The 15,532-nt window shown below is 41.3% G+C and overlaps 1 protein-coding gene across 2 annotated transcripts in view; it reads right to left on the minus strand.

The window, feature by feature from the left end:
- The window catches only part of Ift56 (intraflagellar transport 56), a 50,920-nt gene that overhangs the window by 15,345 nt on the left and 20,043 nt on the right, over positions 1–15,532 (minus strand). For both annotated transcript variants that reach the window (XM_057772531.1, XM_057772540.1), the window contains 6 exons: positions 13,777–13,832; positions 12,079–12,132; positions 10,047–10,110; positions 3,942–4,030; positions 2,831–2,914; positions 1,318–1,387 (listed from right to left, as the gene is read on the minus strand). In XM_057772531.1, coding sequence (XP_057628514.1) covers positions 1,318–1,387; positions 2,831–2,914; positions 3,942–4,030; positions 10,047–10,110; positions 12,079–12,132; positions 13,777–13,832 — 417 coding nt within the window. The remainder of the gene's footprint in view (positions 1–1,317; positions 1,388–2,830; positions 2,915–3,941; positions 4,031–10,046; positions 10,111–12,078; positions 12,133–13,776; positions 13,833–15,532) is intronic.

The raw sequence follows: 15,532 nt of genomic DNA on the forward strand, positions 1-15,532 counted from the left end.
AATGGGACTTCATGGATTAAGAAACTTCTGTGTGGCCAAAGAAACACCTGAGTGATGCAGCAGCCTACAGAAAGGGCAAAAATACCATTTAGCAATGTATCTGATGTAAAGAGCTCCAAAAACTCAAAATACCCCATCTAAATAACCCAACCAACAAATGGGCTAAAAAAATTAACAGTTCTGAAAATATAAAGTAAAATGGCCAGTAAGCATATGAAAAATGTCCACCAACCTTAGCAATCAGAGAAATGAAAATTAAAACCATATGAGATTCCATTTCATCCTGTCAGACAAAACAAGTATGGAGAGTGTGGAGAGAAGGGACGATACCCGCTGGTGGGACTATAAATTAGTCCAACAGGTTCAAAAGTTTGTTATCAAACGTCCTCAATATCTCACAATGGGGAGTTGGGTTAGAGCAGTACAGCACCGGCCTGTCACACACAAGGACCAAGACTGGCACCAAAAAACAACAAAGCAAAACTGCTTAGAATAAAACTACACTAGGTTTCCAGGTCTTTCTATCACAGGCACCTGTACAGCTATGTTTCTTTCTGCACTATTCATAATGGCCATGCTGGGGAAATAGCCCAGGTGCCCACCAGCAGATGAACAGATAAAATAAAGTATACACACACAATACAAAGAACAATGAAATTATGTTATGTTTTAGGAAACATACAATTTAAGAACATCATATTAACATATGAAAACTCAGGCAAATAAATGCTTTCTCTCATTTGTAAATCCTAGATTTTATACAGATTCACAAGACCATTGCTGCACAGGACGTGAAAGCAGAGGAGATGGGGAGTGGAGGAAACTATGGGCGGTATGTGGGGTGGGTACGGTCAGAGTGTGTGATACACCTGAAGTTGTTTGATGAAACCTGGCACTATGGATAGTGAATATATGCAAAAAAAAAAAATCTAAGAAAAGAGGTCTGAGAGACTTCTTACAGGTGAGCAATGAACAGAAATTACATTTTGACATGTTGCCACTTTTCAGGCTTGACAAATGAAAAGGTAAAACCAGCGTGACAGCACCATTTCTCTAATGGCACCGAGCACAAAGCCTGCAAGCCTGAAGAGAGCTGAAAGAACGTGACATTTGCTGCACTGGCGGCGGTAGTCAGTGTGGAATGGGGGAGCTAATCACATCACATTCACATGGCAGCTCGCACCGCACAGCCCTTCATTCCAGCGTCTACTCACTCTACACAACACAAAAGTGGAGAAAATGCTTGACGTGATTTTCCAGATTACTTAATGGAAAAAAAAGAGGATCCTTGTTGTGATGTTGGGAAAGATAACTTACAGCAGCGAGCTAACCAACTGAGGTAAATGTAATCATTTTTCAACTTTTCGCTTTGGATCAAAAGGAAGACCTATGAGAGAAAAGAAAGGGAGTAAACATGAGGCCGGGTAAACAATAAAAATGGACACAATCAACTAGACCAGGCCTTATTGTTTACTAGCAAAACTGAAGTTAAAGGAAAACATTAATTATTATAAAACTTATATGTTGATCAACACTGTATTTTTAAGAATTATTATTTATATGTATGCATGTGAGCCCACTTGAATTTATGCACACCATAAACATGCAAGAACCCACAGAAGAAGAAGGTGTCAGATCCCCTGGAATTTGGATTACAGGCAGTTGTATGCCACCATATAGGTGCTGGGAACTAAACCCTGGTCTTCTGCAAAGGCAGTAAGTGCTCTTAATGGTTGAGCCACCTCTCTAGCCTGATATTGTACTTTTAAATGCAAACCATAATGAATCAAATTAGTTATTTACTTTGTGTGTATGTGTGTGCACACACGTGTGCGTGTTTGTGTGTGTGCTTGCGCACATAGGAGTATATGGTGCATGTTTAACACGATGGGCACATGGAGGTCAGAGAACAACTTTCAGAAGCTTGTTCTTATCTCCCACCCTGCTGAAGCAGGGCCTTTCATTTTGCTGTTGCAAGTGCTGCACCCCAGGCTGGCTGCAAGCTTCCAGGTAGTTCTCCTGCTTTTGCCCCTCCCTACAAGAATGCTGCCACAGCCAGCTTTCTTATGTGGGTTCCAGGGATGAACTTGGGTCAGCAGGCTTGCATAGCTACTTTCTTGGCCCACTGAGCTATCTCTCTGAAGTGTTTTGGTTTTTTGAGATAGGGTCTTGCTATGTAGTTCAGGATCCTATGCTACTAAGTGCTGGGTTTATAGGAATGGGTTTAGTCCCTAGCTAAATCAACTTATAATAGTCCTTTACCCTTGGCCATTTTATTTTAGTGAGAAGAAGCTAAGGATTCTTTCAGATATGATCATTCAAAAGCTTTTAAAAGCAGGCACCCGAATAAGTGTCATTTTTTTTTTATTTTGTTTTTTGTTTTCCTGGACAGGGTTTCTCTTTCTTTCTTTCTTTCTTTCTTTCTTTCTTTCTTTCTTTCTTTCTTTCTTTCTTTCTTTCTTTCTCTCTCTCTCTCTCTCTCTCTCTCTCTCTCTCTCTCTCTCTCTCTCTCTTTCTCTCTCTTTTTCTTTCTTTCTTTCTTTTTCTTGAGACAGGGTTTCTCTGTGCAGCTTTGGAGCCTGTCTGGAACTCACTCTGTGGACCAGGCTGGCCTCGTACTCGCAGAGGTGCCTAAAGGTGTGCCTGTCACCACCCAGACCATTTTAAAGAGAACAAAAGCAGGTACTCACCTCTTCACCCTCACTGGTGTTGCCTGTCACCACCCGGACCATTTTAAAGAGAACAGAAGCAGGTACTCACCTCTTCACCCTCACTGGTGTTGCCTGTGACCACCCGGACCATTTTAAAGAGAACAGAAGCAGGTACTCACCTCTTCACCCTCACTGGTGTTGCCTGTCGCAGCTTTGGCTTGGGCATAATTAAAGTTAAAGATGTCATCATTGTAGAGGTAACTCTACAAAATGTGCCAAGAACAGGACACACTGAGTATCAATATGGAAAATACAAAATCATTGGCTATACTGACAAGTAAAATAATGACTAATAATGAATAATCATCAGCTATTCTAACTAAAAAAATAATCTTCTTAAAGTTTATTATTGCTGGGCATGGTGCCACACATCTTTAATCCCAACACTTAAGAGGCAGAGGCAGACAGCGCTCTGTGAGTTTGAAGCCAGCCTGGGCTATCTGATGAATTCCAAGCCAGCCAGAGTGACATAGTGCAACTCTGTCTCAAAAGAAAAAACAATTGTGTGTGTGTTGGTGGTAGTGGGGTAATATGTGTGCCATGGTACACGTGGAGGTCAAAGGACAATTCTGAGGTGTCAGCTCTAGCTCTTTCCTTCTATCTTTACATGAGTTCTGGGAATTGAACTCAGGTCACCAAACTTTCAAAGCAACTTTGCTGCCCAAAATAATCTTACGGAACGAAGCAAGGTGTGGTGGCACACACCTCTAATCCTCGAATTTGGGAGGCAAAAGCAGGTGGATCTCTGGGTTAAAAGCCAGCCAGATCTACAGAGCAAATTCCAGGACATCCAGGACTACACAGAGAAACTGTCTCAAAAACAACCAACCAAATAAAAACCCAACAAAACCAACCAAACAAACAAACAAAAAAAGGATTATATTAATTTCTTGATGTTATCAATACCATCAGAAAAAGGGGCTAGCAACAAAAGTATAACTTCATTGGGGGGAGCTGTGATTGTCCTTGAACTCCTTTTTTGTTGTTGTTTTGAGATGTGGTCTCATTGTGTAACCTTGGCTGTCCTGGAACTCGCTCTATAGACTTGGCTGGCCAATAACAGAGATCCGCCTACTTCTGTCTCCTGGGTGCTGGGATTAAAGATGTGCATCACCATGCCCAATTTGGCCTTGAACTCTTAATTCTCCTGCCTCAGTCTTCATTCCCATCTAACACAGCATGTAAAGTGCTTCATACATAAAGGCACATACACAGATAATTCATACTGACCTTAAAGGAGTTGAGGTAAATCAAGACATCATCAAACTGCTTAAGCAGGAAGAAACAGGAAGCCATGCACTGCCTCCCTGGTATTGTATCTAAAATCAGGTTAGGGGAAGGGAGAAGAAACCACAGACATTCATGAAACCACAAGTTGTCTTTAGTTAAAATTTGAGTTGTTGTAGAATTTAGAAATAGGAGCCAGGCAGTGGTGGTGCACGCCTTTAATTCCAGTACTCAGGAGGTAGAGGCAGGTGGATCTCTTTGAATTTGAGGCCATTCTGGTCTACAGAATGAGTTCCAGGACAGACTACAAAGCTACACAGAAAAACCCTGTCTTGAAAAGACAAAAATTTTAAAAATTGAAAAATGAAAAAGAAGAGAAATGGGAATGCAGCAGGATGTGGTGGTGCACGCCTTTAAACCCAGCACTAGGAGACAGACAGAAGCAAGTGAATTTCTGTGAGTTCAAGGCCAGCCTGGCATTTCAAAGGCTCCATGCTGCTCAAGGTTTGATATTGGCTTCTATGTTCTGTAATCTATATCTGCACATGTACAAGGTCTGCCTGTTCCACCGGAATGCAAGCCCCACAAAGGTAGGGCTCCTTGTTTTATTTGCTACTACATCCCCAATGCTTCAGTCAGTTTTTGTTGTACAAATCAAAAAGTGAAATAGGGAGAAGAAATACTAGTCAATAAATAGTGTTGGAGAATCATTTGTGACTCTCCAGGGGCATTTTTTTTTTTTAAAAGTTAACAATTGGTTCAGCAAGCACATTTTTTTGCTCTGTAGACCAAGCTGGGGCTTGGAACTCAGAGACCCTCTACCTCCAGAGTGCTGGGACTAAAGACACCATTCTAAGCAGATTTAAACTTTTTAATGGGGAGTGAGGGGATGGACTCAGTGTAATAACATATATCTGTAATACCAGTACTTAAAAATCTATTTATTTACTCTCTCTCAGATTTATTATTTATTATGTATGCATGTATGTCTGCATACAGATCTCATTACAGATGGTTGTGAGCCACCATGTGGTTGCTGGGAATTGAACTTGGGACCTCGGGAAGAAAGCAGTCTTAACAACTGAGCCATCTCTCCAGCCTCCCTCTCTCTAAAATTTTTAAGATTTTATTTTTATTTATGTGTATGTAGACATATTCAGGCATGTGTGTGCAGATGCCCACAAAAGCCAGGGAAAGGTATCAAATTCCCTGGAGTTAGAATTATAGACAGTTAACTGTGAGCGGCCCAACATGAGTGCTGGGAACCAGACTCCAGTCCTCTGCAAGAGTAATAAATGCTCTTAACCACTAAGCCATCGCGCTCTCTCTCTCTCTCTCTCTCTCTCTCTCTCTCTCTCTCTCTCTCTCTCTCTCTTGTTTAAAGGACTCTTATTATATTTAAACATGCTGAATTGTGTGTATGTGTGTGGCCATAAACCTGCCATGGTGAGCATGCAGAGGTCAGAGGACAAGCTGTTTTTCCCCTTCTACCACGTAGGTTTTGATGAACAAACTCAGGTCGTTAGATTTGGTAGCAAATGTCTTAACCCACCAGTCAGCTCACTGGCCTTTATTTTTCAATTTTTCTTTTTCATGTGTGTGACAAATGTGTTTATGTACATGTGTATGCATGTTTGTGTATGCACCACAGCATTCCTGGGGATGCAGTGAGAGGGCAACTTCCCACGCTGCTCCTTGCCTTCTAGCTTGTTTGAGTCAGGCTCTCTCGTGGCCGGGCTCTATATGCCAGGCTAACTGCCAGGCAAGCTTCTAGGGATTCCCTAGGCTCCACCTCCCAGCTGACAGCAGGAGCACTGGGATTGCAGATGCCCACCACCCTGTCATCACTTCCGTGGGTGCTGGCAACCCAGACTCAGGACCGCATGCTTGTATTACAAGTGCTTTACTTCGGAGCCATCTGCTCAGTCTGGGGTTATTTTTATAAGCAACAAAATATGCTCTGAAGTTAGGTTTGCTGGATGTGGTGGTGCATGCCTGTAATTGCAGCACTTGGGAGGCAGAGGCAGGATGATAATAAATTCAAAGCCAACCTGGTCTACATAGTGAGTTCCAGGCCATACAAGACTATATAATGAGACCTTGTCTCAAAAAACAAAAAAAATTGAGATTTAAAGGCAAATGACCCATGGGGGGGGGCATGAATCTACAACATGCCCGAAAATTAATATATTAGGAATTGCTAAAAATTCATTCAGAATAGTTCATATTAAAACTAATTTAGTTCCAGGCAGTGGTGGTGCACGCCTTTAATCTCAGCACTTAGGAGGCAGAGGCAGGTGGATCTCTATGAGTCTGAGGCCAGTCTGGTCTACAAGAGCTAGTTCCAGGACAGGCTCCAAAGCTACAGAGAAACCCTGTCTCGGAAAGCCAAAAACAAAACAAAACAAAAGTTATAAGATATATATATATATATGAGTTTTATATATATATAAGAGTTATAAGATATATATATATATATATATCTTATATATAAATTTTTGTCATGAAATTAATGGTCATATAGAGTACTAATTCTAGAAAAAGGTTTCATCTACATTCCTGTACATGATTTCAGGTTTGAGTCTCTATAGTTTTCTACAAAGAATCATGAACACACCTAACAGTGACCTTGGAAGTCTTCATAAGGAGAATAGGGCCCCACAAGGGCAATCCCTCCAGGACTATGAGAACACTACTAAGCTGAAAAACACTACCTAAGGATTGGTTTTGAACTACAAACTGCTCAGAACAATTTTGAAGTGACTACTTGAGATGGTCCAGCCTCACAGAGTACTCTAGCCAGGACTTGAGACAAGCCCTGCACTTTCCCACTATGCAGAGACTGGACAACAAATGATACAGCTGCCTCTACCAGCACTTAAAAATTAATCCATTCTTTTTTCTTTTCAGGATCCCCTAGAGATACCATTACCCCCAGACAGCAGGAAGTAAATTTAAGAATACAATGTCCACTTTCCCAAAAGGTGGGGTGGGTGGTTTTTGGTCATTCAATAGGTTATGGGTATTTGTCATTGTTTAGGGCAGGTTGGTTACAAGTTGTTATTGGTTATGGCCTGGAGGAAATTTGAACAAAGGAAATTAGAATCAGGGTTCTTGTTTTGAAAAGAAAAAGGGGGGGATATAAATACAATAAGACAAAAAGTTAGATTATTGATCTACTTTTAAAAAGCAACTACTAGTTTTAAATGTTTTACATTGGATTGGATGTTTGTATATTGTATATGAATTTTGTATATTGATATAAATTTGAGATTAATTTTGTTATAACATACTGTACATACATTTCTTTTTATATTTATTTATTATGTATACAGTATTCTGTCTGCATGAATGTCTATAGGCCAGAAGAGGGACCATATCTCATTATATAATGGCTGTGAGCCACTATGTGGTTATTGGAAATTGAATTCAGGACCTCTGGAAGATCAGCCAGTGCTCTTAACCTCTGAGACATCTCTCCAGCCCCCTGTACATACATTTCTACTCTTGTTCAAGGTATTGTACCTATACAACTCATTTAACAAGTAATGCAAACGGCTATTCCATGAAAATTATTATTACCAACTGTTTAGAATAACAAGGAAATGCAGATTAGTAATTAATCACCCATTACAATCGAACTTGTAGTCACATTAGGTATGTTTTCAAGAGCAAACAAAGATATATTTTAGTTAGATAGGTCATCTTCAAACACTTCAGAGATCTACAGAATGTGCCATTTAAGATGTTTTAATAACACAGGTTCTTTTCTCTTTTTTATGATAATGAGACATGTCCGCTCCTGGCAGCACCAGTCTACTTCAGAGAAGATGATGGGCATTGCAGAAACTCCAGATGGAATTTACTTTCTTTGTAGCAAAAGTAAGCCACTGGGCAAGAAAATGCCCTTGCCTTGACTGTTGACAGTATGCTGTCCTAATTGGACAAGCAGGACACAAAAGAAAGTGACTGCCAAACATTGTCAAGACAAGGAGGGAGAGCCCTTCACAATATCCTGCTTCACAGAAAAGTCTATTGGACATGCTAGGCCTGTAGGCCAAAGATGGATGCCCCAGCATTACAGAGGAACTTTGGGTGACTGTCCAGGCAGCCAGCTGTTTTTGTCATTTCTCACATTTTTTGGAAGTCACTTGCTGGCATTTTCCGCTTACTCAGTTAATATTACTTCCTCTTGGGTCTCTGAGGGAATTGAAGATTAGATAGTTATAGTTTTCCTTGTTTACTAGATGCAAATCAAGTTATGATAAAAAGTAAATTATGTACAAGACTTTGGACTCACCTAAATAAGATAAATATGGGATATTTTCTGTGAATTTGTCAAATGCAAATACTAGATATTATTGATGTATTTATGACCTGTATATATTATATATAGTTATTGTACTTATTGTATGTAGTTTTTCTTATATTAGTTATAGCTAGCCTTTTTAAAATTTTAGATAAAAAAAGGGGAAATATAGTAGTATATTCTATGTGTTTTAATAAATAAAGTTTGCCTGAAGATCAGAGTGCAAAGCAGCCATATTAGTGAGCCTTACAGGCCAAGGGAGTGGTTGCACACACCTTTGATCCCAGGACTCCACAGACAGGCAGATGGATCTCTGTGAGTTCAAGGCCACCCTGGGCCAAGATTGAATCTATTTAAAAGAGAACAGAGCTCACACAAAGGTGATTCCAGCATCTGGGATCACACACCTTTAATCCCAGCATTAGGGTGGTGGAGACATGGCTGGGCAGAGAGGACTATAAGAGGAGAGAGACGGGAACTCACTGGAGTCTTCAGGATTTATGGAGACAGGATCTTGCCCATTTTTGGTCTGAGGTAGAGGGAAAACCCAGTGGCTGACTGCTTTGCTTTTTTGATCTTCAGGTTGAATCCCAATATCTATCTCTGGGTTTTTATTATTTGTGCTACATTCCTGTTTTTTAAAATTTATTCTTACACCACTCTTTTAAAAATTGTACTTATTTTTTATATGTATGACTGTTTTGCCTAACCTTATGTCTGTGGATCACATATGTGTTCCTGGTTCCCACAGAGGCCAGTAAAGGACATCCATTCCCTGGGACTGGAATTACAGTCGTGAGTTGTCATGTGGGTACTGAGAATTGAATTCGGATCTTCTGTAAGAACCAGACAGTGCTCTTAACTGATGGGCCATTTCTCTAGCCCATAACCTTTTTTTTTTTTCCCCTCCCAAGACAGGGTTTCTCTGTGTAGCCCTCCCTCGCTGTCCTGGAACTCATTCTGTAGATCAGGCTGGCCTCGAACTCACAGAGATCTCCTGAGAACTAGGATTAAAGGCATGCACCACTACTGCCTAGCCCCCCCCCCCACCTTTTAAACTAACCTACTTTTGTTTTTAATTATGTGCATGTGGGTGGGTATGTGCACATGTGTGTGCAGATACCTATGAAGTCCAGAAAGGAATACTGGGTCCTTTGGAGCTGGAGTTACAGGCAGTTGTGAACCACCTGAGTGGGTGCTGGGAATTAAACTTGAATCCTCTGTAAGAGCAGTAAATGTTCTTAACACTAACATGTTCAAAGGAGATAATTCTTTTTTTCTTTTCTTTTTGGTTTTTTTAGAGACAGGGTTTCTCTGTAGCTTTGCATCCTATCCTGGAACTAGCTCCTGTAGACCAGGCTGGCCTCAAACTCACAGAGATCTGGGCATGTGCCACCACCGCCCAGCTAAAGGGGATAATTCTAATATTTTCTTTTATTGTTGTGTTTATTTGTGTGTGTGTCATTGTTGCAACAGTTTCCTATATACCAGGCTGGTTCTCACGGTGGAGCCAAGGTTTCCTTAAACTTCTGATCATCTGTTTCTGTCTTCCGAGGGCTAGACTTATAGGTATCAGCTATCATGTGAGCTTCGTGTGGTACTAGAGATCAAACCCAAGAGCTTGTGAGTGCTAGGTGAGCATGCTACAAAATGAGCTACATCCTCAGCCTTCCTCTCTGGTTCCAATCCCTTGTTTCATATTGAGAAGCATGACCTGTCCCTCGACAGTCAGACTCCACTAGTCAATCTCGCCCAACTCCAATTATGAACTGTTTTCAAAAGGACAGATTGTGACATACCGCATTCACTAGCTGATCCTCCCACCAACTGGAAAAACTGCTGGGCAATTTTCATATGATCCCTCTGCAAAACAGAACAGATAGAGAGGAAACAGGCACAAATATTTTATTTATATTATACTTAAGATTACAATGCACTTTCCTGTATGTCAGTTTTAAATCATGCTCAAGTTATTAGCTTATTATTACAAACACCAAGAAATTTTGTGAAAACTTAGAGTCAATTAGAGAAGAAGAATCCAACCTTGAAATTTTACCCTAAAACCCTTGCATTAAATAAATTAATTAACACATTCAATAAATATGTAACACACTCTCTGACTGTGCCTGAACTTTGTACAGAAGCCATAGGCATAACAAAGATCATTAGACTTATTTATTTATGCAATAAATATTTGCTACCTACATGGAGAGATCTAGAGATCAAAGTCTTTATTGTATTGTTTCATAAAGAACTTAATATGCAACATTAACATGGATAGAAAACCTTAGTTTATCTGTCTGCCTGCCTGCCTGCCTGCCTGCATGTCTGTTGCTGAGAAAGGGCTGCACTATATAACTCAGGCTGTCCTTGAACTTGAGATCCTCTTGCCTTGGCTTCCCAAGTCTGTAGTTATAGGTATCTGCCATAATGCCCACCAGCAGCCTAACTTTAGACTGCTTTCTTGGTTATATGAAGTTCTTTAGCTGGGCAGTGGGAGCACATGCCTTTAAACCCAGTACTCCAGAAGCAGGGGGATCTCTGAGTTTGAGGCCAGCATGGCCTACAGAGAGTTTTTCAGGACAAACCCTGTCAAGAAAAACAAACAAAAAAACAAAATGAAAAAAGAAGAAGGAAGAAGGAAGAAAAAAAAGAATGAAGGAGGAAGGAGAAGAAGGAGGAGGAGGAGGAGGAGGAGGAGGAGGAGGAAGAAGAAGAAGAAGAAGAAGAAGAAGAAGAAGAAGAAGAAGAAGAAGAAGAAGAAGAAGAAGAAGAAGAAGAAGAAGAAGAAGAAGAGAAGAAGAGAAGAAGAAGAAGAAGAAGAAGAAGAAAAGCAGCAGCAGAAGCTCTTTAAACTAAGCTCTTTGGGGGAGACTGAAGACTGAAGATTGGTATGAATTCAAGGTTATCCTGAGGATATAGTATTTGAGACCCTGTCTCATAAAACCAAAATTAAAAAACAAAACAGCTTTTTTTTTAAAAGAAAAGATGGGGGTATATCCCCAGTACCTTAAAAGCTTTTCTAGAGGAAGAATTTTTCTTAATCCTGGCACTCGGGAGGCAGAGGCAGGTGGATCTCTGTGAGTCCAAGGCCAGCCTGGTCTACAAGGGCTAGTTCCAGGACAGGCTCCAAAGCTACAGAGAAACCCTGTTTTGAGGGCTGGAGAGATGGCTCAGCGGTTAAGAGCATTGCCTGCTCTTCCAAAGGTCCTGAGTTCAATTCCTGGCAACCACATGGTGGCTCACAACCCTCTGTAATGAGGTCTGGTGCTCTCTTCTGACCTGCAGGCATACACACTGACAGAATATTGTATACATAATAAATAAATAAATATTTTTTTAAAAAAGAAACCCTGTCTCTAAAAACAAAACAAAACAAAAAAGACAGAAGAAGAAGAAGAAGAAGAAGAAGAAGAAGAAGAAGAAGAAGAAGAAGAAGAAGAAGAATTTTTCCCATTTTTTAGGTACTAAATCCATTTTCTGTGTTCATCAGTAAAGACATGACCATATTACATTGGGGCTCTTTGAAACAAAATAGCAAGTTTTATGGACTAAAGCTAAAAATCTCTACATAATAGAACTGTTTTTGCAGGGATCCTGGACTTGAGGGCTTAAAGAATTAAAAGGAACTGAAGGACTAAGGATATGGCTCAAAGCAAGTATATACCTAGCATAGGGTTTGCTTCCTAGAACCCCACCCCCCAATAATAAAGTACAAGGACCTGCAGAAGAACCCAGTGATTGTAAGCTTGCCATTGGTTGCACATCCATTCCAGTTTTTACATAACCAGAACTTGGCAAAGTATGGATTGCTAATGATTTCATACTCACCGAACCCATTTCCTGGCCAAGGGCTGCATTAACAACTCCCTTGAGAATGTACTCCTGGAAAACACAATCATGCCATAAATCAATTTTGTGGGATTTCCTGGTAGCCCCTTGACCAACTCTACTCTACATGCTATAAAATCCTTGACCCTGCTCTACCCCTGGCTTATGGAAGGAAACGGAGTCCGGTTTGACTTCTAGCAGGCAAGTGCTCATAGAGCAGAGTTTATCATCGTAAAAGCTCAGTCCTAAGTAGAAACACATGGGAAATGGCTCAGACAGCAAAGGACTTAACCATGTAGCATGAGGACCCCAGTTCAATCCCCAGGCCCCACGGAAATTGTAATCCCAGTGCTAGAGAGATGAAAACAGGCAGATTCCTGGGGCTTGAGAGGCAAGCCAGGCTCACTGATCCAGTGAGAAACCTTGTCTCAAAGAAGAGCGGAGACTGCTTGTGAGGAAATGACTACCACCTGTACGTCACCCCTCTCCAACGTCACAATATGCACGCTTTGGCCCTGTCCCTGAACATCTGATACTTACAAGATACTTTCTCTTTCGGTGACCTGTGGCCTCATCTGTACCCTATTTTTTTTCAGTCTTGGCTCAAAATTTTACAAATGCTTTCCTTAGAAATATCATTAGCTCATTAAGAGGGCTCCTCTAGGTAGTGAAAAGATACTGGAGCCTTTAGTGCCCTTGAGAAAAAGACTTGTTTAGGTTCTATCCAGTCGAGAAGTGTTTTATATTCAGATTGTTTTCCTGTCTTTTGTTTCTTCTTTTTTTAACACTTATTCAGTGTGTGTTGTGCACGTGTGTGTTTATGAGTGTGTGTGCATGTACACGCTATAGCATGTGTGTGGAGGTCAGAGGACAAGTGTGGGATTTGTCACTTTCCTTCTACCATGTGGATTCCAGGGACTGAACTCAGGCTGCCAGGCTTGATGGCAGGAGCTCTTACCCACTAAGCCATCCTGCTGGCCTCATGCAGTCTTGTACTCAGTGAAGGGATGCTTACTATGTACTTAGCACACAGTGCTGGAGATGTGGTAGAGACACAGTTCCTGACTGCAGGGACTTCTTACTAAGGGAAGAGAGATAAGCTGCAGACACTGATATTAGAGACAAGTTAGGAGTTGTTAATTCCATTAGTACTATAGATGTAAATTTTTTAAAACAGATTTTAATATTTTCAAACTTTAGACCTTGTTAGGAACAAAATAGATATTAAGGGACTTGAGCCACATTAAAAAAACAAAGCCCAGAACAATCACTCTCATCCTGAAGTCCCCATGCCATTGATAGTCTTCCTGGACACTACAACGGGACTCTTCTCTGCTACACCCTACAGCTGTGGCCTGCAGTGCTGCTCTCCGCAGCCCTTGGCTAACAGAAGTGCACGGCTGTTGCAGGAGGTCCTTCCACTCCTCCAGCCAATAGCTGCTGAGATACCAGCCCATTGGGGCGTGGTCTCTCTCCCTTTAAAAAAGCGGCTACTTCCCTCCTCGCTCTCTCTTACTTCCTGCTCCACTTCCAGCTACTAGACTCCCTTCCTGATTGCGCAGAGGGCTGTTGTCTGGGACGGTGATCTGTAAGTTTTTTCCCCTTTAAATAAATAACTATTATATTAATCATAATTCCAAACTAGCATGGGATTGTTTGTGACTTATGCCTTCGCCTTGACACGGCACCTCCACTTACCTGAGGCGTCGTAGGCTCCAGATCCTTGATTAAGCTATAAGCTTCCTGTACGTCATCTGCAATGTAAAGAGTCAGTCAGTCATTAGATGAGCTTGTGCTATATGAGCTTGCTCCAGCCATTCTTAGAGAACTGGAGTCTGCAGCATTCAGACAATCATACAAAGTAGGGGACAGCTTAGGAATAGAGTGCTTTTACAGCCTGTGCAAGGCCACACACGTGTGTGTACACACAAACACACACACAGAAAATGTGATGTTTTACCTGACCTTTAATTCTCTATCAAGTTGAAGGCTGTGTAGTTATCCTAAAGAAAACAGATATTTTTCTTCTTAAAAAATGCATGTGTGTATCTGCATGTGCATGTGCGAAAGTGTGTGAAGGCCAGAGGACAACCCAGCCTGGAGCTGGAACCCAGGTCCTCCTGGCTTTCAAAGGAAGCACTTTATGGACTGAACCGTGCCCTGACCCAAGAAAACTCACACTGAACCACAAGACACCTAAAAAATGCTCAAATTAAGACTCTAAGCCGGGCGGTGGTGGCGCAAGCCTTTAATCCCAGCACTTGGGAGGCAGAGGCAGGCGGATCTCTGTGAGTTCGAGGCCAGCCTGGTCTACAAGAGCTAGTTCCAGGACAGGAACCAAAAGCTACGGAGAAACCCTGTCTCGAAAAATCCAAAAAAAAAAAAAAAAAAAAAAAAAAAAAAAGACTCTAGGCCTCTAGGCTAGGCCAGGCATGGTAACACACACTTCTAATTCCAGTACTCGGGAGACAGAGGCAGGCAGATCTGTGTGTTCAAGGCCAGCCTGGTCTACATAGTTCTAAGATAGCCAGAGCTGTTACACAGAGGAATTCTAACTTCAAAAGCAAAAACAAAAAGTCCCCTTCCTTTTTTTCTAAAAGAAGTATGTATTCCACACGCTAGAGTGAAATAGCAATGGCTGTCCTGGAACTCACTGTGCACAACAGGCTGGCGTTGAGTTCTCAAAGAGTCACCTGGGAGGTATCAAAGTCATGTGCCACCACCCCAGCATGAAAAATAAGTAATCTGGAGGCTTTGGAGGCTCTATAATTTGTTTTTGCTTATACTAGAAATTTTTCACAAAATAATTTGTAAAATATATTCACTTTTTCATTAATTTACATCTATAACCAATTTTTTTTGCTTATCTATCATACAGAGGGGACTGTTTGCAATACATGTTCCTGCAAAATACACATTTTTCTCAATAAGGAGGCATAAGTTGCCTGGTTTGCCTCTACCACGCACTGAAAAGGCTGCACTGCTGGTTTAAGGCCCGTGGCCAAGCGCCCTTCTCTGCTAAGCTCTGGAAGAGCTGCTCCAGGAACCAGGTACCTCTCATAGGATTCCTGCACTCCAGAGCGGAGATGCAGCCACCATGAGGTGCTGAGAGGGTTTTTTTTAAAACTTTTTTTGAAAATACTTTTATGGTCTATTTAACATTATTTTTATGTGCACTGGTGTGAAGGTGTCAGATCCCCTACAACTGGATCTTCAGACAGTGCGAGCTGCCACATGGGTGCTGGGAATTGAACCCCGGTCCTCTACAAGAGCAGTCAGTGCTCTTAACCACTGAGCCATCTCTCCAGCCCCCCAAAGCTGATAGTTTTAAAGCAAACAAAAAACACAAGAAAATATGAATGTACATTTTCATAAAACGCAAACAAGAAAAATAAAATAAGAGGGAGAAAAACATTGAAGACCCAACAGGGACTCGATAGGGAACAGAAGAGTA

This window comes from Chionomys nivalis, chromosome 1 (assembly GCF_950005125.1).
Source record: "Chionomys nivalis chromosome 1, mChiNiv1.1, whole genome shotgun sequence".
In the NCBI taxonomy this organism is placed as follows: Eukaryota; Metazoa; Chordata; class Mammalia; order Rodentia; family Cricetidae; genus Chionomys; species Chionomys nivalis.